The sequence below is a fragment of the Ciconia boyciana genome, chromosome 1 (assembly GCF_034638445.1).
Source record: "Ciconia boyciana chromosome 1, ASM3463844v1, whole genome shotgun sequence".
In the NCBI taxonomy this organism is placed as follows: domain Eukaryota; kingdom Metazoa; phylum Chordata; class Aves; order Ciconiiformes; family Ciconiidae; genus Ciconia; species Ciconia boyciana.
This window is the reverse complement of record NC_132934.1, coordinates 159850624-159876486: the sequence shown is the minus strand read 5'-3', so window position 1 is coordinate 159876486 and position 25863 is coordinate 159850624. Positions and strand designations below refer to the sequence as shown.

At 41.2% G+C, this 25863-nt stretch overlaps 1 protein-coding gene across 6 annotated transcripts in view; it reads right to left on the bottom strand.

Annotated features, from left to right (window-relative positions):
* Positions 1-9698: 9698 nt before the first annotated feature.
* NALCN (sodium leak channel, non-selective) overlaps positions 9699-25863 on the bottom strand; it is a 256166-nt gene continuing 240001 nt past the window's right edge. For 5 of the 6 annotated variants that reach the window (XM_072849927.1, XM_072849929.1, XM_072849930.1 and 2 more), the window contains 11 exons: positions 25467-25586; positions 24340-24408; positions 22365-22513; positions 21581-21674; positions 20653-20785; positions 20040-20155; positions 17534-17691; positions 16726-16876; positions 14416-14565; positions 13624-13741; positions 9699-11869 (listed from right to left, as the gene is read on the bottom strand). In XM_072849927.1, the coding sequence (XP_072706028.1) occupies positions 11676-11869; positions 13624-13741; positions 14416-14565; positions 16726-16876; positions 17534-17691; positions 20040-20155; positions 20653-20785; positions 21581-21674; positions 22365-22513; positions 24340-24408; positions 25467-25586 (1452 nt within the window). In that variant the 3' untranslated portion in view covers positions 9699-11675. Of the gene's footprint in view, positions 11870-13623; positions 13742-14415; positions 14566-16725; positions 16877-17533; positions 17692-20038; positions 20156-20652; positions 20786-21580; positions 21675-22364; positions 22514-24339; positions 24409-25466; positions 25587-25863 lie in introns of those variants that run through there. The other variant, XM_072849933.1, reaches the window with a different exon arrangement.

Below are 25863 nucleotides of genomic sequence, written 5' to 3'. Positions count from 1 at the left end.
GACAAGCAGCTCTGTAATTCTACTTTGTGTGGTACAGGATTTGTGAACTTGACCACATCAGGATCACGGATACAACTGAAGCGATGGCCAGTGCTGCAGTCAATTAGCAAACCAAAGCTCAGCTTTGGTTTGTTAGGAGAGTTAGAGGCCTTAGGGTACTGCATTACAATGAAAAATACATCCATATACCTGCTGATGGCCCCAGTCCTTACACACTGCATTTTTGGGAATGTCTAATTGATTCAAGTTCAAGAACCAAACAACCTGTTCGCTTCAAGGCAGACACAGCTGTTGAGACCCTACCGGTCCCTCACATCCCAGGCCTTGAACAACTGGCTGGGTCAGCCTAAAGGAGAAGCCTGTAGCTTTCAAACTGCAACACGGATCACTTTGGTGAAGGGTCGGGTGATGTACGAGATGTCTCAGCCACCCCAGGTGTGTTACTCTGCTGGATGCTGGTTTGCCACAGAAGCGAAGCAGCTCCGAGGGTTATCCAGCACCTGAAGAGCAGAACATTCAGAAACATGATTTACCTGCAGGAATGTGCTCAGTGTCATCCACGAACACTTGCAAAAAGGCAGATCATGGAAAAGTGAAGCATTTGGAAGAGCCTTTTTGGCCCTGTTGTGAGGGCTGAGCAGGGAAAAGCACAGGAGGAAGTACATATGACACCTCAAAAGCAAGCAGTAAGCACCTTCGATCAGGAGGCTGTCATATTAGAGAACTGCTGCTTATGCTTTTAACATCTCCTTCTACCCATTGCTCCGTAACAGAAAAACCTCATCAGAGACCAACTTCACTCTCTTTTCCACTATCTCAACATATCCCAGATTTCTTTCCAGCGGTGCTTGTATATCGCTCCTTCTCACCTGACTAACCTCCACGCTGACAAGCTCGTATAGCTTCAGCCAGGTTTCTTTGTTTGAGGGAAAGCACTTTTACTGAAGAGGTTCACAGCTGAAATAAAGCAAGGTGTCATGGTTCTGGCTCTTGGTTTCACTAATGCCCTTGGCTTTGAAGCAGCCTGAGATACTGTGCTACACCATCATCTACAAGAGGAAACGTTTTTCCTTTGTGCTCTAAGGAATTCATTCTCCCTCTGACTATTAATTTTGCAGTATACTATACACTCGCTTGCAGGTGTTAGTAAAGATAATTTTTGTGCCAATTAAAGCTCTGACTTGACACAGAGATCATATAGCTTTGAAAATTGCTTTTCTGCTGCCTAGAGAACATATGTTTCCCTCTTATTTCTGCACCTCAGCTTTGGGGACAGCACCGTGCTAAACAGTGGCACGACCGGTCTTCCTGAGCTGCTCCATATAATTTTAAACAGAAGGTACTGGAGACACACCTGAGTCAACCGTTGTCCCTGATTACCCAGCCTTGCACTGCTGATGTGGTGAACACTTTCTTTCTACCTTTCTACACACCTTTCACACCTTTCTATTGAGTGTGACAGTGGCCCCAGTATGGTCCCATGTCCTTTGCAAATCTTACGGAAGGTTTAGACTGGACATTAAGAAGCATTTCTTTGCCAAGAGGGCAGTCAAACACTGGAACAGGCTTCCTAGAGAGGTGGTCGAAGCCCCAAGCCTGTCAGTGTTGAAGAGGCATTTGGACAATGCCCTTAACAGCATGCTTTAACTTTTGGTCAGCCCTGAAGTGGTCAGGCAGTTGCACTAGATGATCGTTGTAGGTGCCTTCCAACTGAAATAGTCTATTCTATTCTAAATAAGCCCTAACTTATTGTTATAGTAGCCCCCTGGCTACCATAACGACCCTTGCATTTGGCACCTGCTTCATGGCTACACACACCACTACCGTGACACCCCTGGCACCTTGCGGACTAGCCCCATGCCAGCTAGCTAGCAGTCAGTGGTGACGGCGGGACAGCAAACTCCTGCAAGGCCTTGCCTACTCACTTCTTCAGACGAAAAGAAAACTAATGGTTGTAGGGAAGCTCTATAAAGATTTCCAGAAAAATTATTTTATGCATCTTACATTCTGCTTTTGCTGCTGGCCATTGCACAGCGTTAGCAGGACTCACAGCTGTAGCAGGGCTCTCCCAAGGAGCGATGCCCAGGAAAACACACCCAGACCCTCCTCAACCGCAGCTTTCTCTCCTTCCTCCTTCCTCCGTGCCCTTGCTGCCCCAATCCTCTACCCACTGCATGACTCTAACTTTGCAGCAGCCTGCTTATATTTATCAACAGGATGATCACAGAAGTTGCCAGTATTTCCTCTACATCTGCTGACCCTTAGGTCCTCCCCCCCCCAGCTAAATGCTGGGGGGAAATGTGAAAGAACGATGGAAGGTTTTTACTCCGATTTGGGCTCCAGATTACATTTTCTGCTGGTAGGTATCCCACTGCACACAGGAAAGAATATCTCTCACCCGTTTTCTTAGCACACAGAAGCTGAGCAATGCAGGAAGTGTTTAACTGTAATGCTAAATGCAATAGGCAGTCACAACAGCACATGGCAAGGCAGCAGTACCTTGCACGCTCAGGGGTTGTGTGTCGGTTCCCGGACACCACTTAGCAGTGCACTTGCAGCAAATTTCAGATGCAGATGTGCATGGAAGATTTTAAATGAAATTCATATGCAATTCAAGTCAACTAATCCCTCGGTGAGACAGCTTACCCGGCAAATATTTTGATACAGCATGAAGTCTTGTGGTTTATGTCAGATGACCACTTGAGGGGGAAGCCCAAAATAAGTAGCGTAACCAGTAATGTTAAGCAAAGATGCGGGTATGTAACTGAATGTGGGTGAAGCACAACTGGACAAGTCACTGCACACAGCTGGATACGGCACACATGTGGGAATGTGAAATGGAAATAAACCACATTAGCTTAAAGTGCCCATTAAGGAAGGACACCATGGGCTCACTGCAGCCAAAGGGAAACTTCACGCTGCTTTCAATGGACATCATGCACCATCCTGTGCTTTTTCTTCCCTCTCCCTCTTACTGTAAAAATTGTTATGAAAAAATAACCCCAAGCACTCCCTGCTTTTCATTGCTAAAGCACAGAAGGAAAGCTGCACTTTCAAATATTTCTCAAAATGATTAACTATCCCTCAACAAATATCATCTGTAACGGTATTTCTCATCTAACCATAGCTTGTAAGTGAGCACACGTAGATGCTTACAGTCAGGCAAAGAAGATCCAAAAATGAAAAGCAGGCACCATAAAGAGCAGGTGTCACAGTTCAAATTATTGAGCATAATTTCTGTGTCCAAGAAATGAAATATGCATTTATTTTGTGGCATAAGATTTCTGACATCCTTAGCTATTTGTTTCTTCAACTTTAGGAGCTAGATTTTGAAAATGATGTCACTCCTGAATTTTCCTGGGAATTGAAATGCAAATATAAGCTGCTTTCCAGCTGACATGCAAATACCACAATCATTGGAGAAAGAGAAAATGAAACGTTGTTGCTAACTCAATCTTCTATTACAACTTCTGTGCACACCATATACAAGCAGGAATGCAAATCTCATTAGGTTCCCAAGAAGTCATGCTTTCACAACAAAATAAAGCAGTTTTTTGGTAAGTACTATAAGGTTAATGAAAGGTCCCTTGTCATATAATGATGCTAGAAATTTCTTGTCACTGTGGTATCTAAATACTCTACAAAGCAAAAAAAAAATTAAATTTCTACCACAAAGATGATCAACCTACTTATCTTGTGTGTGTGTGCAGACAGCCAATGTAAAGTAACACTAGCCCTCTAGTGTTAAAAAAGAGTTTAAATTTGTCATAGTTCTGTGATACCTTAGTAAAAGTCTCAGCTATTGAAAATTGTTGAATTGGCCTGTCTTTGGCATTCCTGACTGTCTGGCTCAGGAGGAATATAATGTTTGATTACAACTGTGGATGACCGAACATACATTAAAATAAAACATCATAGCTAGATTGGCTCAGAAAACCAGCCTTATGGATCGTACTAAGACCTTTTCCTACTGAGAAGCACTTGAAAGAAGAAAGGCTTTGTAAAAGCAATCCCAGCCCAAGCTGACTGTCTAAAAGTGAAGCGGGCCGGGGGCACGTGGCAGGAGCTGTACGGCCACACTGCACGGGCTGAGACCCTCTGCAGAAGCCCCGACACGTCCACAGCACATACCCTGGGCCCCATTTGGTGTTTATATGGGCCTAGAAAATAATAATCATATTCTTTGTGTGTTTTGTTCAGCTCAATTGTCTGGAATAAGGCAAGGGATGTGTCGCACTGGCCATAGCGTGAAGCTGAGAGGATGTCCTGCATGCTCTGCGGCATGGCGGGGTGGCTTGTAGGGATACTCGGGGCTACAAAGCTGCTCACATCATATCTGAGGGCTGCACAAGGCGGAGGGAGCCATACTGGGCACAGTCCCATCTGAAATGTCTCCTGGGGGCTGGTTTCTGGAGTGAATTACCCCAAACTGCCCAGCAATGTCTTGGGGCACTGTGGTTGGAGTGGCCTATGGCAGAGCTGGGGCTGTGCTAGCACGGGGTGGCATGGCTGCTCCGGGCGCGGGGTGCAAGCCGCTCCTGAAACGGCTTTTGTGTAGCACCTCCGCCGCCCCCAGAGATCATAAGAAAGGCCACCTCTATGCAAAGGAGTTACAACCATATAACTAAAGGTGCGGTTTTAAAACCAATTAAGTCAGCTGATGTGTAGACCTGTGGGAGCACTCTTGCCATTAGAATAAACCAAGGTTATTTGGGTTTTAACACAGATCAGTAGGAAAAAATCTTTAAACTGAAATAAGCATTTCCACAGGTATTCAAACTGATTTAGAGAAATCAATTTGCAACAACAGGTTAAATTTAAGCTGGTGCAACTTCCTCGTGTAGATAAGCCCTTACAGATACATGCTGAATTGACGTATGTATATAACGTTGAAATACATCTATAGGCCAAGGTCAGAGAAATGTTCTTGCTGTTGCTGATCCGATTAAGATAAAGGTTTTAATACCTGGATTTTTAAACCTAGAGTATTTTACAGAGCTCAGAAAAAGAAACAATTGGGTGAAGAGTTAAACCGACCGGGTTCAGGGCATCGTACTTTCTGGTGGGAGAAGATCTGGAGCTGCCTACAAGCAACTGCGTTTGAGACCTTCTTACTCACAGCAGGTAAAGCAGTTCACCAGATCATGTCCTCAGGAGTGTCTGCAGCACAGGACTGGATAAACTGCATGCCTAACATCACCAATCTGAAAGTTTTGGCAGAAAAGCTTAAGCAAGCCTTGCTGCGCCTGTCCCAGCGCCACGGTGCCAGAGGTGTCCCTCTCCCAGCAGAGCAGCCTGAGGGGCCCTGCATCTGCTCAGCCTCTGCTGACCTCGGTAGAGCTTTAACTCCCCTCCATAGCGGGTGCAGCGGAAAAGGCAGGTTTTGCCATGGAGGAGAGGTACAGGCACCTATTTGCATCTACCAGCTTTGATGAGGAGGTGGTTGTCTCTGACAGCAGGGCAGCTAGGGCCAGTTGTGTCTACAGGGGCACCGCAAAACTCACCACCACGTGTCTGGTCGCACTGGAGGGCTTGGCAGGCAGCTGAGGAGGAACTGGGAAAAGTGATTTGTTTTTTCCCTTGGTGATGTTTAGTTTTTAAAATATTTGAAGTGCTTGGGAAGAAGACCCACACTGATGTCAGCAAACCAATGTTTTCGCTGAAGCAATTTCAGCAAATAGAGCAAAATGTTCATTGTTGTGCAGTTTTTGACATACTGATAACAAAGGCAGTGTTCCTCTTTTCCCTGCATGCCCTTTTTCCGTATGACATTGTTCTTATGCCAGATACAAAAATCTACAGGAATCACAGAATCATAGAATGGTTTCAGTTGGAAGGGATCTTCAGCGATCATCTAGTTCAAGCCCACTGCCATTGGCAGGGACATCTTCAACTAGGTCAGGTTGCTCAAAGCCCCATCCAACCTGACCTTGAATGCTTCTAGCGACGGGGCATCCACAACTTCTCTGGGCAACTGGGTCCAGTGCCTCACCACCCTCATCATAGAGAATTTATTCCTTATGTCAAATCTAAATCTACTCTCTTTCGGTTTAAAACCATTACCTTTGTCCTGTCACTAGAGGCCTTGGTAAAAAGCCTCTCTCTGTCTTTCTTACAAGCCCCTTTTACATGTTGAAAGGCTGCGCTAAGGTCTCCCTGGAGCCTTCTCTTCTCCAGGCTGAACAACCTCAACTCTCTCAGCCTTTCCTCATAGGAGAGGTGTTCCATTGCTCTGACCATTTTTGTGGTCCTCCTCTGGACCTGCTCCAACAGGTCCATGTCTTTCCTGTGCCGAGGACTCCACAGCTGGATGCAGTACTGCAGGTGGGGTCTCACCAGAGCAGAGTAGAGGGGCAGAATCACCTCCCTCGACCTGCTGGCCACGCTTCTGATGCAGCCCAGGACACGATTGGCTTTCTGGGCTGCAAGTGCACACTGCTGGCTCATGTCCAGTTTTTCATCCACCAGGATGAACTTTTTGCTGGTGGACTTAAAAAATCTGGGTGAGTTTTTGTGTGTGATAAAACTTCATAGGGAAAATCAGGTTTTGGTTGACAAAAATATTGACAATTTTAAGTCAAATACAGCAAATAGGTTTTGATGACATTTTAAACTAAAAAGAAAAGTCAGAACATGAAAACTCTTCATTTCAAAACTGAGGTGCATTTGAGAAATGGACACATTAAGAAAAAGGTAAAACGTTATTTTGTTTTCTTAGCTTGGTCAGAGCAACCGAGAAGCTTGTCTTTATGCAGAAACAGAGATTTTTTTTTTTTTTTTTTTTTAAATAGCTGCTAAAATAGGGGGAAAAAAAAGACCAACACCCAGGTAACTTCTTTTTCTTTCTTCTTTTTCTCTTTCTTTTTCTTTTTCTTTCTTGTTTTTAAATGTGCAGTAAACAGACTCCCCAGGCAGTATGAATTTAGAAAATACAAGAGGTGAAAGTACCTGATCTGTAGAACATGCAGTTCTGTGGAATGGGGGCTGAGATAAAAAAGCAAGACTCATTACTCTTACAAACTGGCATCAGATACATGATCATGAAATCATAACTGTGTTGAATCCCCCATTTCTTGGGAGCACATACTGAGAACGTAGAATATGCCAAGGCACTGCCCGCCTTACATGCAGTTGGGGAGCAAAACCTAAAAGAAAACCAGAATACAGGGCATGAGAGAGGATGTGACATCCAGCTTCTCTGCCAAGGAACTCAAGGACAAACCCTCTTCTCTTACCTTTGGGCGTAAATGTACTCACAAACAGTAGTCCCCTCGCAGTGACTTCCATCATGTGGAGGATCCAATTAGAACTTGACTGCCCAAGTCTCTAGGACTCACTGATGTCTATCTGGTATAAACCAGTTCCAACCTCAGTAAAAGGTTTCCTGAAACAAAGCAATGCCCACTGAGATGCTGGAGGCTTGTGCCACTGGTGGCTGCTGCTTGAATTCAGAAAGAAGAAAAGGCTGATGTCAACGGCTCTTCAGGCTGATGGATATATATTTTTTTCCTTTTCTACCTGCACTTAGAAATTTCTTGCCTTTCCAGTAAGCTTCCCTTTTAAGAAACACAATTTTGTAGGTGCCCAAGTAATTTACCCAAAGCCCACAGTGCAGATGTGCAAGTCAAGTAAAAGTATGAAACCTGTAAGGTTACTGGAATAAGTATCTGAGACAGGAATCTGTGGACGGGGGATACAATGCCACTGCCTGTACACTTAGCTCACTGATGGGTGCTTGCTAACTTGGTGCTTAGAGGTTCTTCATTGAGAACAATGGGCAACAGCTGCTAATGGGATCCGACACCAGCGCCCTTGGGATGAAGAGGAAGGTTAATTGAATTCTAGTGAGGCTCCCTTTGTGTTGCAGAGCAATTGAACAAACCAGGGCAGCCAACTTCCCAGCACCGGCCTATGCACTGCGGCAAGTTCATCTGCAGTGTGACTAAACTGCCTTCAACAGAAGGAAAGAATTTAGCCTCCTAAAGCTAAATTCGGGGAGACTAAGATAATTCTGTTGGTATTTTTGACTGACGGCTCAGGCCAGTGTTTTTACTTGTGGAAATGTTGCAGGAGAAGGAGCGCGCATTCTTGGATGGGAGGTTTAGCACACATCTTGCTTGCTGGGGCTCCAAAGGTACTGTTACAACAGTGCGAACTCTTCTCCTGCTTCAGTTATTCACGGACATCCTTATTTGCACAGTAACAAGAGCTGTGGGCATGTTGTGAATAAAAGAAGAGAACAAAAAAGATTATTCTCACAAAGTCATTCACTTGCTTTTGGGATCTAGATCTTCTTTGGCTTCTCAGAAGCTGTGATACTGGTCTTTGAATGCAGACAATATTAAATGTAATGTTATTTTGAAGATGTTTAAGCCTGATTGGTCCTCATTAGTTAAAACAATGATGGTATTTTCAACTTGCCAGATAAAAGCATACTTTATGTTTTTAGCTCTTAATTCAGTTGGATATCTTCCAGTAGCAAATGCTTTCAGGTTATTAATTTCTTCATTACAAAAGTGATTGTCTGAAATCTGACCTGACTTTAGAATGATATTGATACACATCTTTGCTGCATGTTCTCAGACTTCCCACAAGCCGGTTTTTATTTGAGCACTGACAACATGCACTACACTTTTTGCCCACCCAAGCCATGAAGACTTTTACAACTTGCTTCCTATGGAACAGAGCTCTCTTAGTGGATGAAAAGGAGTCTATTCATTTGTATATGATAACTCCAGATTTAATTCCAGGAGCCAAGAGCACTGTCGGTAGTAATATTCCCCTGGCAATTTTTTGTTTACCTTTGTCTAGGGTCTGTTCTTGTTTGAACTTTTCTCTCAGGCTGTCTGGACTGCCTGATTTCCTGATGCACTACTCCTGCTTTGTGTCTCTCCATTGTTTGTGCTTGCTGTTTGAACTTCAGTCATTTTTCAACTCTCCTCTCTGCTTCTTCACCTTCATGTGCAAATGTGCATTGGTTGCTCTGCTGCAGAGTAGAAGGTTGTCACTTTCTTTAGTCATGTTGGGGGTGCCATACTAAAGAGGTTTTCACCTTAACCTAGTCGCCTGGGTGCTCTAGTATATATTATTTTCATATCTTTGTAACTCCATTTCACTTCCTATATTTGCAAAAGTAAAATGGGGGAATAAACAGGTGAGCACTGCTTTCTGAGAGCCAGCTTGCTGGTTAAATTAGATGGCCCAGGGATCTCCAGTGTTTTGGAAGACACTGGAAGGCAGTCTATGAAACTATTACAATGTTTCCACCACAAATTTCCCTTGGCCACACACACACACAAACATACACACATGTGCACATATTCACATCCAGGCTCTAAAGCAAGCAAAGAAAGTGTGTTAAATAAAAATAAATAATGAACAGTCCTATTTAGTCCCATTTTTTGAATGAGATGCCTCGTGGCAGTACTGATGAGGTTGGTTGCTGGACTTCTCACCAAAAAAACAAAGGCCCTCCAATTAGAAGAGTTTGAAAGCAGCTCTTTAAATAATCCTGCACAAACCACACACCTAGCCACTATGCAGCATTATCACAGATGAGCCAGATATAGCGAATGCAGTTAGAATGAAAACCAGAGGGAGAAATATTGCTTAAAGCAACTCACTTCTATTGACAGAGTACTGTAAGGCAAGGAAAAAATGTTTGCCAGATTTTTTAAAAAGAAGATTTGCAGCAAGAATGATTCAGAAATATCTGCAGTTCAATATATTATTGAACTTTCAAAGATACTATCTTTTATAAATCCAATATTTATCTTTTTGTCATATATACAAAAGCTCAACTTAAGCACAAAACAGAACACAAATTAATGGATTTGCATATGAAATTTTGTTGATGGTTCATAATCTAGTAAACAAGAGAATGCACACGTTCTGTTACTATAGAGTTACAGTTGACTAGATTTAAACTTAAATATACCCCAAAACAGATAAAGAAACCACAAAATACAGCTGTGTTCAATATGACTATTTTCCAAAAAAAATCTAAACCATGTTCAACCATACACAGGGAACAAAACATTGACAGATGCCAAGAAAACTATTTTATGGCCAAAACTAATTTTGCATTTATGGTGAAGGCATCTGTGAAAACAATGCTGTATTCTGACCACTCTACATTAATATTTTGGCCAGAAAACATCACAAAGCACTGGCTTTTGTCTGCTTTTTAAAGGATATATTTTTTAAGTCGTGATGTACATTAACTGTGAGCCTCTTACAAGATCTCACATCAGGCCATGTTAGAGCAACCTATCATTTCCATAGGAAACAATGGTAATGGAAAGGTCCCAGCTATGCTAAGAAACCCAGTCGGGGGCCAAGCAACAAAATCTGCAACCTCTTAGTTCTTCCTTGAGGGAATGGCACATTTTTACCCCACATTTTTAGACAGCCTTGAATTCTGAAACTAACAAACTCTGCTGCATTTTGTGGCTTTTCTTCTCCACCTCCGTCTCTGTACAGCATTGGCCTTTCACTGGAAACACTTTTATGAAAGGGACAGCTGCTATTTTACCAGTGATAATGTAGCACTATTGGTCCTTCATAAAATAAAAGAAGGCTAACATGTCAAAATATGATGCATCGGGATAAAAGGGACAAAAGTTCTTAACCACAGTACAGTGTCATGCCTTAGCTTTGCAGGGCTGTAGCATGAGTAGTAACATGGGTAAGTAAAATTCACTTCTACCTATACAGGCAAAACTGAACTGTATTTTAAAAGCCATACAATACTACTCTGTAATTAGACCCCCCAACATGCTAATTTTTATCACACAGACAAGAAGAAAGTTATCTTACAACTACACAAGGGAATGGGACCCAATTAACAGGAGAATAATGACACCATACATATATGTAACCAGTATATTCTGAAAATGAAACATAAACCATGTTTTTCACATGGAGGTCTTTTGCTGGATGGTTAAATGCACAGTTTTCATGTCTTTTTTTTTCCTTTTTTTTTCTGTTTTCTCTATGAAAATCAAGCTCTTTGCATAATTAACCAAAACCTAAAGATATTTACATTTTAAAAGCCAATCCTTCACCTTCTGATTTTAAAATGAGTCATCCTCTATCTTGCATATTTTTAAAAAAGGTCCAGAAAAAGCTTAGATTTGTAATTCAGAATCTGTACTTTGTAAAAATACTTCCCTTGAACATGAAGTCAGTGCTGACCTCTTCAGGTCATTTGTGAATAATAAAATCTTTCTAAAGAAATGTTACTAAATAAGAACTGAGGGAAAACACAAAAAGAAGAAATACATTACCCCTGTATTGTAAAGTGTTGCCACTTTAAAGTACGGTATAGGCTGAAGAAAAACACAGAGGTGTGTATATCAAAATACATTTTCATTAGGTAGCTGCAGAACATATGAAATGTTTCAACGGTCTGTCTGCTAAAGGCAATATAGTCTCTCTGGCTTTGTTAGTGCTGCTATTGTATACAGGTTTCTTAAAGTACAGTTAGTACTTACAGAGGTGAATTCTAACATGTAAGTATGTGCTATATTTCATATGGCAGAAGGATAAGCATTTGAAAAAATTTTGACACTGATTTTAAAGAAATCGTACATTACACAGCATCTTCAATTCTAAACATAGAAAATTAGATTGTACTTGAAGTGGTTGTTGTTGCAGTATGACTTAAATTTTTCTCAGATATCAAGAAGGTCCTCTCCACTCTCATCACTCTCCACAGTTAATTGTCTTGTCCACCATTTCTTGACTTCTGATCCACAAGAAGCAGCATCAGACATGGGATTCATTTTGCATACAACAGATTTCATAGTTGAACGTCCACCAAAGCGGAGGTTGACTGAAGACACTGAATGGCTTATTGGTTTGGGGGCTATAAAATTAAACAGAAAGTTCTGTATTAGAATAGATCTGCTTCTTGAACATTTTTGCTTAGAATCCAGGTATACTGAACTAGCTGGACTGGGGCAGTTTTAAACTGATTTAATACAGAAAGAGTAGGGCTCTGTTCTAATGTGGTTTTTTTCCAGCTCCAGCTGTTCTCCATGCTCCCACTGATCAGCTGGTAGAGCAGTTTAACTCAGCAGTGCCTCATGTCCTTCTGCTGGGATAGCTGATGCAATATGTCTCTTCTTATCTGGCTAACTGCAACCTACATGGTTTAGGCAGTACTTGCATGAGTTGACCTGCTGGCAAAATGGTGAAAGTGGTAAGTGACATTAAAAAGGAGGGAAAAGTGCATTTAGAAGGGGCAGCTACACCTAGAAAGTGATATTTAACTATGGCCTAGGGGTGGAAGCCAGTACAAGGTGCTGGAATGGCTTTAGGAAAGCACTAAAACACATGTGTAAGTATATGAAAACCACAACTGATCTTAATGATGCTATTCGTGATCTGAAATATATGTCTTTGTTGGATTGGGGGCAGAGAACTTATCATCTGTCGGGCTGTACTGTGCATGGAGGTGACCCTCCTTTTCTGAGACCGTCCACTGAGGAGCATTCAAGAGTGACATGGCCAAGATCAGTGCTAAGAAAGGAAACCCCGAATTCCTCATTCTTACTTGAAAAACCTATCTAGTTGGCTACAGTAGTATGATTCCTCCTTACCACATTCCCTCTTTTTCTCTCTGTTTGAACAAAATATTGATCTTCTTTGCTGCTCAGTGACATTTAAGTGGAAAACATGGACTGAAAGCTCTCTATTAAGCTGTCCTGTTTCTTGGACAAAAGTAGGGTTACTGGTACTCATAGCATGACCATCTCTCCTACTTCCACCTAGATATGATTAGGGTCTGAACAGTGGCAGCCTTTGAAGGCAGTGCTCTGACTCAGAATAGGACTGACTGATGACAGCTGAAAGCACGTTGATGTGCACACAGCTAACCTGCTGGTCACAAGATGTGGCAGGCAGCAGAGGTCAATATGCACTTTAAGAGAGAATATTTCAAGTGGTGGAGAGTGCTGTTGAGATAAAGACTTAATAAGGCCTCAGGCTGTACCTGTGCACCTCTCCCACCCCGCTATAAGCACCCTCCTATAAGGCATAGAATAGCCTTTCTTTTCTAGCAGACTGTAGTCACTAGAATAACTTGAGGATGTTTCCTGTTTTTGAGAAAATAAACAGGAAACTGATTGTATACCTGGCCAATTCCTGCCTGAAGTGAATCTATAAAAATGTATTATTATGGTGTAAAGTATAAATCATACACCTGGTATGCTTAAGCAAGACAAGACGCTCAGAAGTTATTACTGTTGTTAGGAAAAACTTCACTCATTTTCACTGTGCTTTATATGATAAAAGAGAACTCTTAATGCACAAGACGCTATCCAAACACATGGGACGGTACAGCCCCCAATCCAAAGATTCTGAGTAAATGTATGAAAAAGTAAAAAAACCCAACAACCTGCACATGGCAATGCTTGAGCCCATCCTCCAAACCTACAGAATTGGGAGGAAGGGGAAAGATTGCTGTATTTCAGCATGCATGAGGGCAGACAAACCCTGATATGGGTGCAAGCAGCAGGTGGAGGTAGCACTGTGAATCAGGAAGCCTCTCATGGCCTTGTTACTGTACAGCAGTGCTTTGGCACGTGGGGGTTATACTGATACACATTTTTCATGTACCTGATGGCAAACGCCATTGTCCAAATTTCCGCTGAGGTTTCCCAGCATCTGCAGAGTCTTGTCGATAGCCACCTCTGTCAGAAAGTGTTGGGCTAAGGAGCTGCTGCTGGCTACTTGTCTGAACAGAGAAAAAAGAATCTCAGTCACAGTTCCCCATCACATGGGGATAATCTTAAGAAGGGTTATCTTTCTATTCTATTTCCAAGCTTTATACATGAGTACAAACAAAATATATCACCATTTGTTAAGGCAGCATGGTTTCTATTCTTTACTGCCCCAGAAAACTACCACTAATAGGAAAAAAATAAAGACCATTTGGGCTCAATTCCATTATACAGTCCCACTGAAGGGTACAAAATTGTTCTCAGCCTTCTACAGTGGAGTCCTTATGTTGTACCTTCGTCATTCCCTACCCTGGAAGAGCCCAGGACTCCTGCTCTCAGGACCCAGCATGCCCAATGTTATAATTCTCAGTGTAAAAACTACTTCTGAATGCTTGAACAGGAAAACTTCAAGTCCCTGAGCCTGAACACAGCTCATACTACAGCTGAAAGTTGGTGCTGCCAGAGTCGTACAGCTGAGTTTGCCCTTTATGGTGCTAGCAAGACAGCTAAGCTGGGGAATTACTGCCTTAGACCGTCCTGCAGTTACACCTGAAGGCAAAGACTGAAGCAAAACAAGATACTGCTTTCAAGTTTTCCAGTTAAAATGATGTTTAAAAAAGAACAAATAAGAAACATGGAAGTTTTCTGAATTAGTTCTGAGTAGCTGATAGTCTTCTGGATAACATACCTCTGGCTGTGCACTGTTATCCTGATTAATAGCATTCATATCTTCACTTGGCTGTGTTGTCTCAATGCTGGGAGGATTCAGAAATCGACTCAGCTCCTGTTGTTGACTCTCTCGTAGGCTATGGATAATGCTGCACGACTGCTGTTGTTTCTATCAAGGTACAATATGTGACAACAAAAATGTTCTCATTGGTGTGTCATAGTGTTTGATTTTTTTTAAAGCCTTCTAAATATTTAACCAAACAGTGAGCGCCAGATGTGGATACCAGGTGCATCGATAAAGCTACATGTATCAGATGGTCGCTATTTAAATAAAGTGACTTCCAGCATATGTCTAACCTTTATGTAGGGAACAGAGGATGAAACTTATAAACTATATTAAGTAGAAGGCCAGTTGCTCAACTGTTCGTTTAAACCTAGAGTTTGAAAACATACAAAGTTTTGAATTTATGAGTTGAAAGTTCTTGCATAGAAAAAGAAACAAGGAAATTGGTAAAGATTCACTAAGAATTACATGAAGGCAATGAAAAAATTCTGATTTCTTTTATGGACTTTGGAACAGGTTGTCAACAAGACTGAATAAAACAGTCATGGAAACCTTGGGACTGAGTATAGATTTACAGTACAAATAGAAAAACAAAACCACTACCATTATGATCTTACAATCTAATTTGCTTTTCAATTAAAATAAACAGCCCTTAGGAAGGGTTTTGCTTTCCTGGGTAGTTTTCACATGCTCCCTCTAGAGAGACTTAGAGACTAACAAGAGAATTTGAAAATATATATTAACTTCCATAATTACATTCAGTTTATAAAAGGTTCATATAATGTGAAATGATCTGAACCATATTATTAGAGTGAAATGAATAGCATATTTACTTTAACATAGTGTAATTCAATATCATAATGAAATGAACAACAGAGTTGAACAAACCCAGAATTGAGAGCTGAGATTAAATTTACTGCCATTATTATTACAGAGATGAGATCAAAATGAAACTATCTATCTGAATATGTCTTGAACATTGACAGTTCAGCTGGAATGTACATTACATTCAAATTGTCCAGTTATGTTTTCTTACAAATTTACAAACAGAAAAAGCCAGATCCCATGACCATAGATCTCTACAGAAAACCTCTACTCACAAGAAGTAAGGTTTTATAAAAATAAAAAATATGTGTACCAAAACCTGGACTCAGCCTTACAGTAACTGAAAAATCAGTCATCAAGGCAACCAGGTTGTGACTTTTTACATAAAGGAAGAGTTGTTTTTGGAATAAAAGAGAAGAATAACTGCAAAACCTAGTTCAAATTTCCTGAAATTTTTAAATATAAATTTCATCCAAGACAAACTTCGACCAGCATAATTGTGGCTATCCTGAGCAAAGGCAAAAATGTTTCTGATGATCAGAAGCACTGCATAAACAGAATACAGAAGCACTGGCTAGACCTATACTAGTAAATTAAACAGACTGGGATTTCCTGCAGTGCTGAAGCCAACTGACAGGCCAGGACTTCGATGATCTGGCTAATCTTCCCTCTACCACACAAGACAGCTTCAACCACTGCCTACTGGGAGCAGTCTCCACCCTGACGCATGCCTGGAGGGCAGTGGCGCTCCTATGGCAGTGGTCTGGGAGACCATATGGCAGTGGTCTGGGAGAGTATGAGTACGCATGGGCCAAAACTGTGCTGAGGAACATGCTAACGAGTATGGGTGACCCCAGTCCTGAGCCGATGCCTTGGTCCTGCTTAATTTCCTGGCACAGACACAGCTACTGTGTGCCACGGTTCATATACCTGATTTGCATGTACACATTGCTCATTTGCACACACAATTACTGTAATGGCTTATTCAAATGAGGTATCTTGATACGGATTCCTTTTGAAGAGTCATCTGCTGGTGACTGATCATGGTACCTTCTCCCAGCAGAGGCAAAGAAATTATACAATTACATTCTGTGAGGAAGGATTAGGCCTATCAGGTTTCATCAAATTACATCGTTTTTTCTTTATTCCTTTGACTTTGGTCTCTGCACATGCATCTTCCTGTGTATTGAAAAGACAGATAAATTTTTGGCAGGAAGACAGTTTTTGCTTTCAAAAGATGCTTATTTTTGTAGCACTTTCAATTGAGCTGTAACATACTTTTTTTTGCTGAGTTAGCAACTGCTATTCACATTAGCATATGCTCTTCACATAAATATTATTATGACTCCAGAGTAAATGAAGCATAGTGACGGCAAATTCCAGCATTGTTGAGCAGTACAATTTCTGTAACCATTTAGATCCTGGTTTAGCTTGACTTACTGCTCTGATTCGCTTTAAGCACTTCTTCAGCCACATGCGGATGGTCTGTTTGGCTACCTCCTCTTCTATGGTATATTCCAGTTGTTCCCTAGCAAGCAGCTCTTCCAGTTGAAGACTTTTTCTGATATCAACAGACCTATATGAAAGCATGCTGGAAGAAACATGGATTTTTTTTTTTTTAATGCTGGTGACCTTACATTTTAATTTAGAAAATCAAAGCTCATACTTAAGACCTTAGTGCAAAAATATGTGAGTCAGGTGCATGCAATAAATTCACATTCGAAGCTAAAAAATGCTGAGATGATTCCAGAAGAGACTTGTGGTACTCAAAACAAATGAAGACCCTATCATCTACATCTAGCTATCCAATACAGGTGATTTGCTGAACTGTAAGCAACTAGGGCATTTGTGGGTTTTGGATTTTTTTCCCCCTAAGTGTTTACTCCTGGATAACGTTCCCATCTTAATTTTATTTCTAGTCAGATTCACTGTCATGTTGCTCCATATGTAGGCACAACTTTGCATTGCTTGGAATACAAGAACAACACGAGATTGCTGTTTAAGACCAACTGTCTCAAATGAAAACATTAAAATTACTTAGAGATGATTCCCTAGGACCTGTGTTTTCCATCACAAATATTTTTGCAGGAAAAAAAGGGACATCTAAGTTTTGTATTACATTTAAAATGTCAGTGCCTCTCTGGCTACCAGTCTTGCCTTTTCCCAAGCCTAACGAATACCCTTTAGCCTGGAGAGAAACGCAGGCCATTATACCCGCTCTACAAATTTAGAGAAAATCTCAGTGTACCTGAGTACGTCGTGGAAAGTGACATCACCACCATTATGGAGCCGTTCCATTTCGTAGCACATGTGCTTGAACAGCAGCTTGTCCTTGTCGAGATCCACCTCCAGCCTCCCCCGCAGAAGCCTCAGCAGAAATTTCACTCGGAAGGTAGGGATTACTCCCTGGGTAAAATTGCATAATAGCTGGTAAATTATTACTGTGACCTACCAACCAACACAGACATTCAACTTGACCAGTGAGAGAAACACTGTTTCTCCAAAGACTCCATGTCAAATTCTGACCTATTTAAGTCACTGTAACTATGTTACTGAAGAATATATACATGCAGCCAGCTCTTCAGCACATGCACATCAGTTGTAGTTCATGGAAGTCTTTGCTGTTATTTGACTGATATAAAATGGGAATCTGTGCTGTTAATTTTGTCAGAAATTTTCAAAATTGCTTGGGGATTTAGTTTCCCCATTTGTATTAATCTGTAATGAGAATTATATGCCCAGATAGCTGCGTTTGAAAAACTGAAATTAAACTACAATTTAAACATTCACAGCCAGGCCTATACGTGGCTGTAAAACTGTCCTCTTCTCTGTGCATCTTTGGACAGGAGAATGTTGGGAGCTTACTGGCTTGCCAAAAGTCTTCTGCTCTAAGAGTCAACCTAGCACGTTGCACTTTTTGTGACAACAATTTTGATCTGCTGTAAAAAATTAAGACTGAAAGTATTTCCCTCCAAAACTGTGGTATCCATACTCTTTAAATATTTTGTTCTGCTAAATAAGCCTGACTGGAACTATTTTTGCTGTGATGTGTTGTTCCACATCAGAGAGAGATACTGTCGGTCCTGGGCACAATGGATGCAGAACCCTCCGCCTCCATCAGTACAGACTGCAGCTTCCATCTCCAGCACAGCCACGTGCCAACTACAGGCAACCAACTTCTTTCACCATAGTGTTGTTCATATTCAAATCCTAGTGATGTCATGAATCATTCAGATGATGATTTAACTTGTGTGGGTATCTGAACAGCTCAGTCTCCCAGATGCTCTTCTCATCCCAGAATCACAGAATGGTTGAGGTTGGAAGGGACCTCTGGAAGTCACCTTGTCAGCCCCCCTCTCTTCAAGCAGGGTTTCCTAAAGCCAGTAACGCAGGACTGTGTCCAGACAGCTTTCGAGTATATCCAAGGATGGAGGCTTCACAACCTCCCTGGCTAACCTGTGCCAGTGCTCAGTCACCCTCACAGTGACAAAGTCCTTCCTGATGTTCAGAGGGAACCTCCTGTGTTTCAGTTTGTGCCCATTGCCTCTGGTCCTGTCACGGCACCACTGAGCAGAGCCTGGCTGTGTCCTCTTTGCACCCTCCCTTCAGGTATTTATATACATTGATGAGATCCACCCTGAGCCTTCTCTTCTCCAGGCTGAACAGTCACAGCTCTCTCAGCCCTTCCTCATAGGAGACATGCTCCAGTCCCTTCATCATCTTTGTGTCCGTTTGCTGGACTCCCTCCAGTATGTCTATGTCTCTGTTGTACAGAGAAGCCCAGAACTGGACACAGTACTCCAGGTGTGGCCTCACCAGTGCTGAGTAGAGAAGGGCCACCTCTCTCAGCCTGCTGGCAATACTTTGTCTAATGCAGCCCAGGAAACCATTAGCCCTCTTTGCCGCAAGGGAACATTGCTGGCTCATGTTGAACCTGGTGTCCACCAGGACCCCCAGGTTCTTTCCTGCCAAGCTGCTTTCCAGCTGGTCGGCCCCCAGCATTCACTGCTGCCTGGGGCTGTTCCTCCCCACGTGCAGGACTTCGCACTTCCCCTCATTGAACCACATCAGGTTCCTGTCATCCCATTTCTCCAGCTTGTTGAGGTCCCTCTGGATGGCAGCATGAACCTCTGGCGTATCAGCCACTCCTCCCAGTTTGGTGTCATCAGCATACTTGCTGAGGGTGTGCTCTGCCCCATCATCCAGATCATTAATGAAGATGTTGAACAAGACTGGACCCTGGGGTACACCACTAGTTACTGGCCTCCAGCCAGACTCTGTGCCACTGATCATTATCCTCTGGGCCTGGCCATTCAGCCAGTGTTCAGTCCACCTCATCATCTTTTCATCCAGCTCATACTTCATCATCTTCTCTACGAGGATCTTACAGGAGACAGTGCTGAAATCTCAGCAAAGCCCTTCTGAAGATCAGGCACATAAATGGACGTGAGTCTGTAGATTTCAAAGGGAACAACTCTCAGGGAGCTGGGAGGAAAGATGCTATTGTATTGGTTCTATGAATAACTACATTTGTTTTTAAATCTGCTATTGTTAAGTAAGTACTTCACAGTAGTGAAGAATACAGGTTAGTATTTGAAGGGCCATGAACAATGTTAGATCATGCTCACTGAACTTTCACAACTTAACAGTAACCGCTCAGTGAGTTTTGTCAGCACGCTATGTTTTCCCCTTGCGTTTTTTCAAGGAAAAATGGAAATTTACTGGACTTTTGTGCTCATTATCAAGTTTCTTACCTCTCTTTTGTCATCAACCATGTTCCATATAATTTGAAAATGCCTAAGATCATTATAACTTAAAAGTTGGTCTTCTTCGGTTGAGTAAAACAACGAGAAATTCTCCACAATGATAGCTGAAAACCACAAAACCAAAATACACTATAAAGAAAGCCTGTAGTCACATTCTAACTGGTTAATCTGTAGAAGCAACAATGAATTCCAACAGAATATGAATTCTGTTGTGCAAACTTCACACTAATAAATGCCTTTAGCTGTCACGCTACATCAATATTCACTTTGCTCACTTTTTAAAAGCTATATCTTAAATGCTGGTGAGATGTCTAATCTAACATCTTCTAAAATCAATTAGGAGAATTCCAATGATGTTGGAAAAATATTAACTGGAGGAAGGAAAAGCTCAGAAAATAACATTCCTTAGGGTAACTATACAAATATAACACGTATGGTTTTAGCATAAACCACGCCAGAGAAGTATCAAAACCATCATATGCATATAAGGTAACAGTGAACGTACAAGGTAACCTCATATCTGAATGGCACAACAGACCCAAATCTAACATACTACATGCCAAGATGGACCTTTTTGCTATTAATGTATATTTTCACTTACCAACAAGCAAATTTAGCATGATGTATGCAATGATGACATAAAATGAACAGAAATACATAAGAGCACCGGCATAATTTCCACAGTCTGTTTTCCAGTAGGTGCTGTTATCTGGCGTACAAAATGGAGGCTGAACCTTCAAAACAAAAGAAAACAAAGTCAATCAATCATAAAAAGAGATCCTTATTTTCTCTGCAATCAATGCAATACTTATGACTATCATTTTTTTAAAGCTTCACAAATAGGGAATAATGCTGTGGGCATTATTGTGGGCAGTTTTTTTGTTGTTCCTTTAGCAGTCAGAAATCAGAAAATAGAGAGAAGAATGACAAAAAAGGCCTAGGCATGGATCGCCCTACCACACACAAGGCACATTGTGCATTATGCCACTGTAAAGAAATAACTTGGTGCTCTGAAACGTGGTGATTTTCAAAAAGCTTCCCTGCCCATTAATTTTAAAAAGGAAGGGAATATGATTTTAATTGCAATGGAAACCACAGACAGAAATTTACTTGGGCAAAATAAAATGATTCCAGGACAAATTTTGAGGTCATTAAGACTACCATTCACATGGAATGAGCCAAAGTGCAGGCATTAAAGACAAAGTTAATCTGAAAAGTCACCTTGCCACAGTCAAAGCAGAGATCACAGTGGAAAAGTGAGTTACTGCACTTCTGATTTTGGAAACATCTTTTTATTTTTGTTTTTAAATCATGTAATAGCCTAGCCCCATGAAATATTACATTGTGAGTGTGTGATTGAAACTGCAATTTGTGTGTTATGTTCTCATGTTTACTGAACTTTGTGTCTCTTGAAGAGATAAAGGCAATCACAACATTCCTTGTACAAAGCTAAGATAGTGGAAACACTTTGCGATGCAAGGGTGTCTCCTGTTTCTTGCCTACTTTATCTCTGGTACTATTGTATTTACCATGCAGTCATGCATAATTTTGTTCCAGTCTTCTCCAGTAACTATTCTGAAGAGTACAGTAATAGCCTTGCCAGCTGATGAAAAATTTGCATGTCTGTTTTAAAGAACAAGAGAGAGAGATATATATCATTTCACGTCCCAGAACTAAAACGTTGGCAAGAAAAAATGCAAATAATTTCCTATTTCTACTGTTCTACTGTTTTAAACTGAAAATAGTTATTATGAGCTTATTGAATTATTTATTCCATAACTTAAGATATAATAACTGAACTTTAGCTCACACACAGGTCTGAGTATTTTGGCTCATTTTATCAAAGAGCAAAAGCAGACTCAAGGCCGGATCCTATCTCCTGTCTCCATTCTCTTCCTGAAGTCTGATGATGCTATTGATTGGAAAATCTCCAGTTAACAGCCAGTTCACAGAGCTGTCCCCTCTCTGTATCAGCCTGGTATATGGATCCTGTTCCTGGGTGATGCCGATAAGGCGTAGTAGGTACACTGTGTTTCAGCAGCTTGTGGCTAGCACAGTGCTGCTTTGAAGTATTTTCTAGCTGGCGTAATGAAGAACAGCTCTCAGTCTGCTCTGGGCTGGATCGGCTGTCATTTGGTCCAATGCACAAAGACTGGAAAGATGGCTCAGTGCCTCCTATCAGAAATTCTGTTTAGAGCTCTTCAGCTAGACCTGGGGACTTGTCTTGTTTTTACCACAGATAAACTTCTCTAGCAGAATGTGATTTTTTCAGGCTGTTTAAAGAACATCCCCATGAAGTAGTACATACTGTACCTGTTAATGTTCTCTCCATATTTCACTGTACCAAATAAAACCACTCCAGCAAAGGCATAACAAAGAAGCAATAAGAACATTCCCACTATGATGAAGAAACTCTTGTACATGCTGACAACCACAGTCAGGAGTAGCATTTTTAGTGTCACCTGGAAGGACAGAGAAAAAGCAAACCATGACGCCATTCAGGAAAGCAGAGATAAAAGGGAAAAGAGACTTATTGCACTTGCCATTTTGACAGTGAATTCTTTACACATACATGTTAATGGATGAGCCCAGTGAAATGGTACATTATGAATCTGATTGGAACTGAACATTTTGTGTCTTCCTCTGAAATTTAGTGTGCTTTTTTTCTTGTTAAAGACATCAGCATATCTGCCTAATTTACAAGGTCAAGATGTTGCTCCTCAAAGAGGATGTATAGGATAATACAGTATAGGATAATACAGTGTAGCAATAATACAGCACAAGCTTAACTATAATGTTCTAGGATCAGTATACTCCAGAAGTATCAAAATTAGCATTCCATGAACAGCGGTGCAGTACACTACTTTGGACATATCTGAAAGTGATGCTAGCTGTTAGGTGGAAATCACAGATACTGCAGCCTACCTAAAGAAATGAATTGATATATAGAGAAGGGGATTTCCTTAAGATCAGCACAGCTTGATTAAACTAGTTAATTTCTCCTGCAAGTTGGCCAAAGAGCTTAAGAAGAGAGCATAAGTTTGGAAATTACATAGGCAGTAGGCCTAGATAATAGATATTACTTTCCCATGCATGCATATTGTACATTTTACTCTTGATAAAGTTATTGCTCTAGATTGCCCTAACACCCTTAGCCACTTCGGGTGCTATGGAAAATTATCTTTAATGGGACTGAGGGTAGCAGTTTTCTTTAGAATCATGCCAAACTGATAACTCATGCTGACTTTTAGCCATCACATTGCATAACAACAGATAAATTAGTGAAACTGATGCAGCTCCTAACATGAAAGCACAAATGAGTAGGTTAAAACCTTGAAAAAACTTTAGAATCAATCAGAAAGCTTTGAAGGCAATCACTTGGCCTAGGAGAAGCAAGGATTTTTCATTTGACTTCCAAGGCTCTACAGGCTCTGTGTAGTTTGATTGAAGGAAAACTTTTTATCTTTACTGAACAAACCCTCTGACTTACTGTTCTTAACCCCAGCAACCCAGTATAGCAGTCTTTTTATCACATTTACTTTAATATGTCAGACTTCACAGAAAATGTTTGGATAGTCTAAAAAGTTCTACAGCAAGAGAATGTAGAGTGTCACCACTTGTTAAACAAATGTGTTTATTCTCTGCCTATGCTTATTCTGCCAGCCTACTCTCAATTACACCAGAGCAAATCCAAACACAAAAGAAATGTAAACTTTAGAAGTGACTTGCTTTGTCACCATCTCACTGTTTCCAGAAGAATCTCCTGGCCCAATATATTTTTAAATTGAACATAAATCCTTTACTGTTATAAACCATACATTGTAGAGATACAAGGCACAGACTTGCACTCTGGAGGAAGAAACGTCTGTAAGAGAGCACTATGATAACAAGATGAGTGCATCAACCACCACTCTACGAGTCTCTCGGAGAAAATAAATAAATAGCATGCACATCACACCACACTGAAATGGCAAAGACTGAAAGCAGCACAATGTATGGTCAGAGTTTTAGAGAGCATTTTTTAAAAACTGTGTGGTATTGCAGTTGTGCTTTTTTCTTGCAAAAAATACAGCTTTTCCAGTAACCATAACATAGTGCTATTATACAATATACCTAAAATCCTGACATTTTAAAGACAGCGTGAAAAATTGGAGACTGCTGCTTGAGGTCTTCTTTTTTTGGCATATAAAATGGAGCCTTACAGAATGTGCACTAGAGATGCGTAGCAAATAGTCCTTTAATCTATACATGAGCACCGCAATGGTTGCAGTTCCTACTTTATACTTACGTGCTTCCCACAAATTGAGAAAAACCTGAAGACAATTACACATGCCCCCATCATGTATGTGTACGCATTCTGGAACAGAAACACAGAAGACTTAATACATTGTCCCCAGGGATCTCATGGAAAGATCAGGATAATTGGTCTTTTAATAATGTAGGGCAGTTGCCATATGAAATAAGAGAAATCATAAACTAGTAGCACCCATATTTCAATAACAGTGGAGCAGTAAGAAACTAACAGAAGATGCTCTACCACTTCAAAAACACTAACTCAACCTCCCCCCACATCAAACCGAAAAACCTTCAATCCCCTATTAGCTGGCCTGTAACTATGTCCAGCAGCCCCAGCCAACTTCTCTAGGCAGCCGCCGGCTTACAGGAACTCCTCAGGCTTTTGAAGCTACTCAGCAGCAGGGAGCAAATTGTGGATGCCAGGGCAAAATTACTAGCCACACAAGAAAGGTTTTCCTCCAAACAGAGCCTGGGATAGACAAGAGAGAACCTCCCAGCCATTTTAGGGTGGTGACTTCCACAACTTGTGATTGGTGACAAGCATCAACTATCCCTTCTCCTTCCCTCGTAAGGGAACCAGGGGTTTAGCCAACTTTAAAAACCAGGATGAGATGGAGGGAGAGCTGATTTCCTCCCCTTTCCTCCATGCTTTCTTGGATTAAACATAGCCCCTTAATCAAAACCAGTGGTCCAGAATCACTGCTGGGTTTGGGACAGATTGTACTGTTCAGCAATTTTGAACCTATGCCTTCTTCCAGTCCTCTGTTCCTGTCTGGATTTTCTATATTGCCTCTTTCTTCCTTGCTGCTCATGAGACTGCTGTTGGCAAGAGCTCTCAGACTCTTCAGGTTCCTTCCTTTCTTCACTCACATCCCTTCCAAAGACTTCAGTTTTTTACCACATTTACAGACTCTATCTCATATCAGACAATTTTTGTACTTCATCATTGCCCAAGACAAGGATTCCTTCTTCTTAGCATCAAGCTTAATTTGTTCCAGCCATATTTCAGCCTTATTAAACTCTCAAAGGTTTATCTGGATGTATAGCAGTGATCCTACTGCTGGTGCTTAGCAGATAAAATCAAGCTTAATCATTGAAATTGTGTTTTGTAAATCTTACCAGTAAGGCGAAATGTAGTATCACCCATATAACTCCAAGAGATGTCACCAAGAGATCGTACCGATTTCTTCTGCTTTGCCAGAAGCCAGAAGGTGACATGGCAATAATCTTCATTGTCACCTATGGTTAAAAACAATTTCTCAGTTATACTGAAGAAATAGCTAATTCTTACTATAAGAACCTCTAAAATGTTTGATTGAGTTCATCTTATGAATGTTTTCAACCAAGGGCAGCTTTCACGTCAGCTAACTGTTCCCATGAAGGCAAGTTAGGCTGTTAGACTAACTGGATCATATAAGCCTTGCTTAGATGGAGGAAAGCTGCTACCTGGGGAAGACCATAGATGACTGAGACGAGGGGATGAGCAGTATTCTGGAAGCATCTCTCTCTGTCAAGT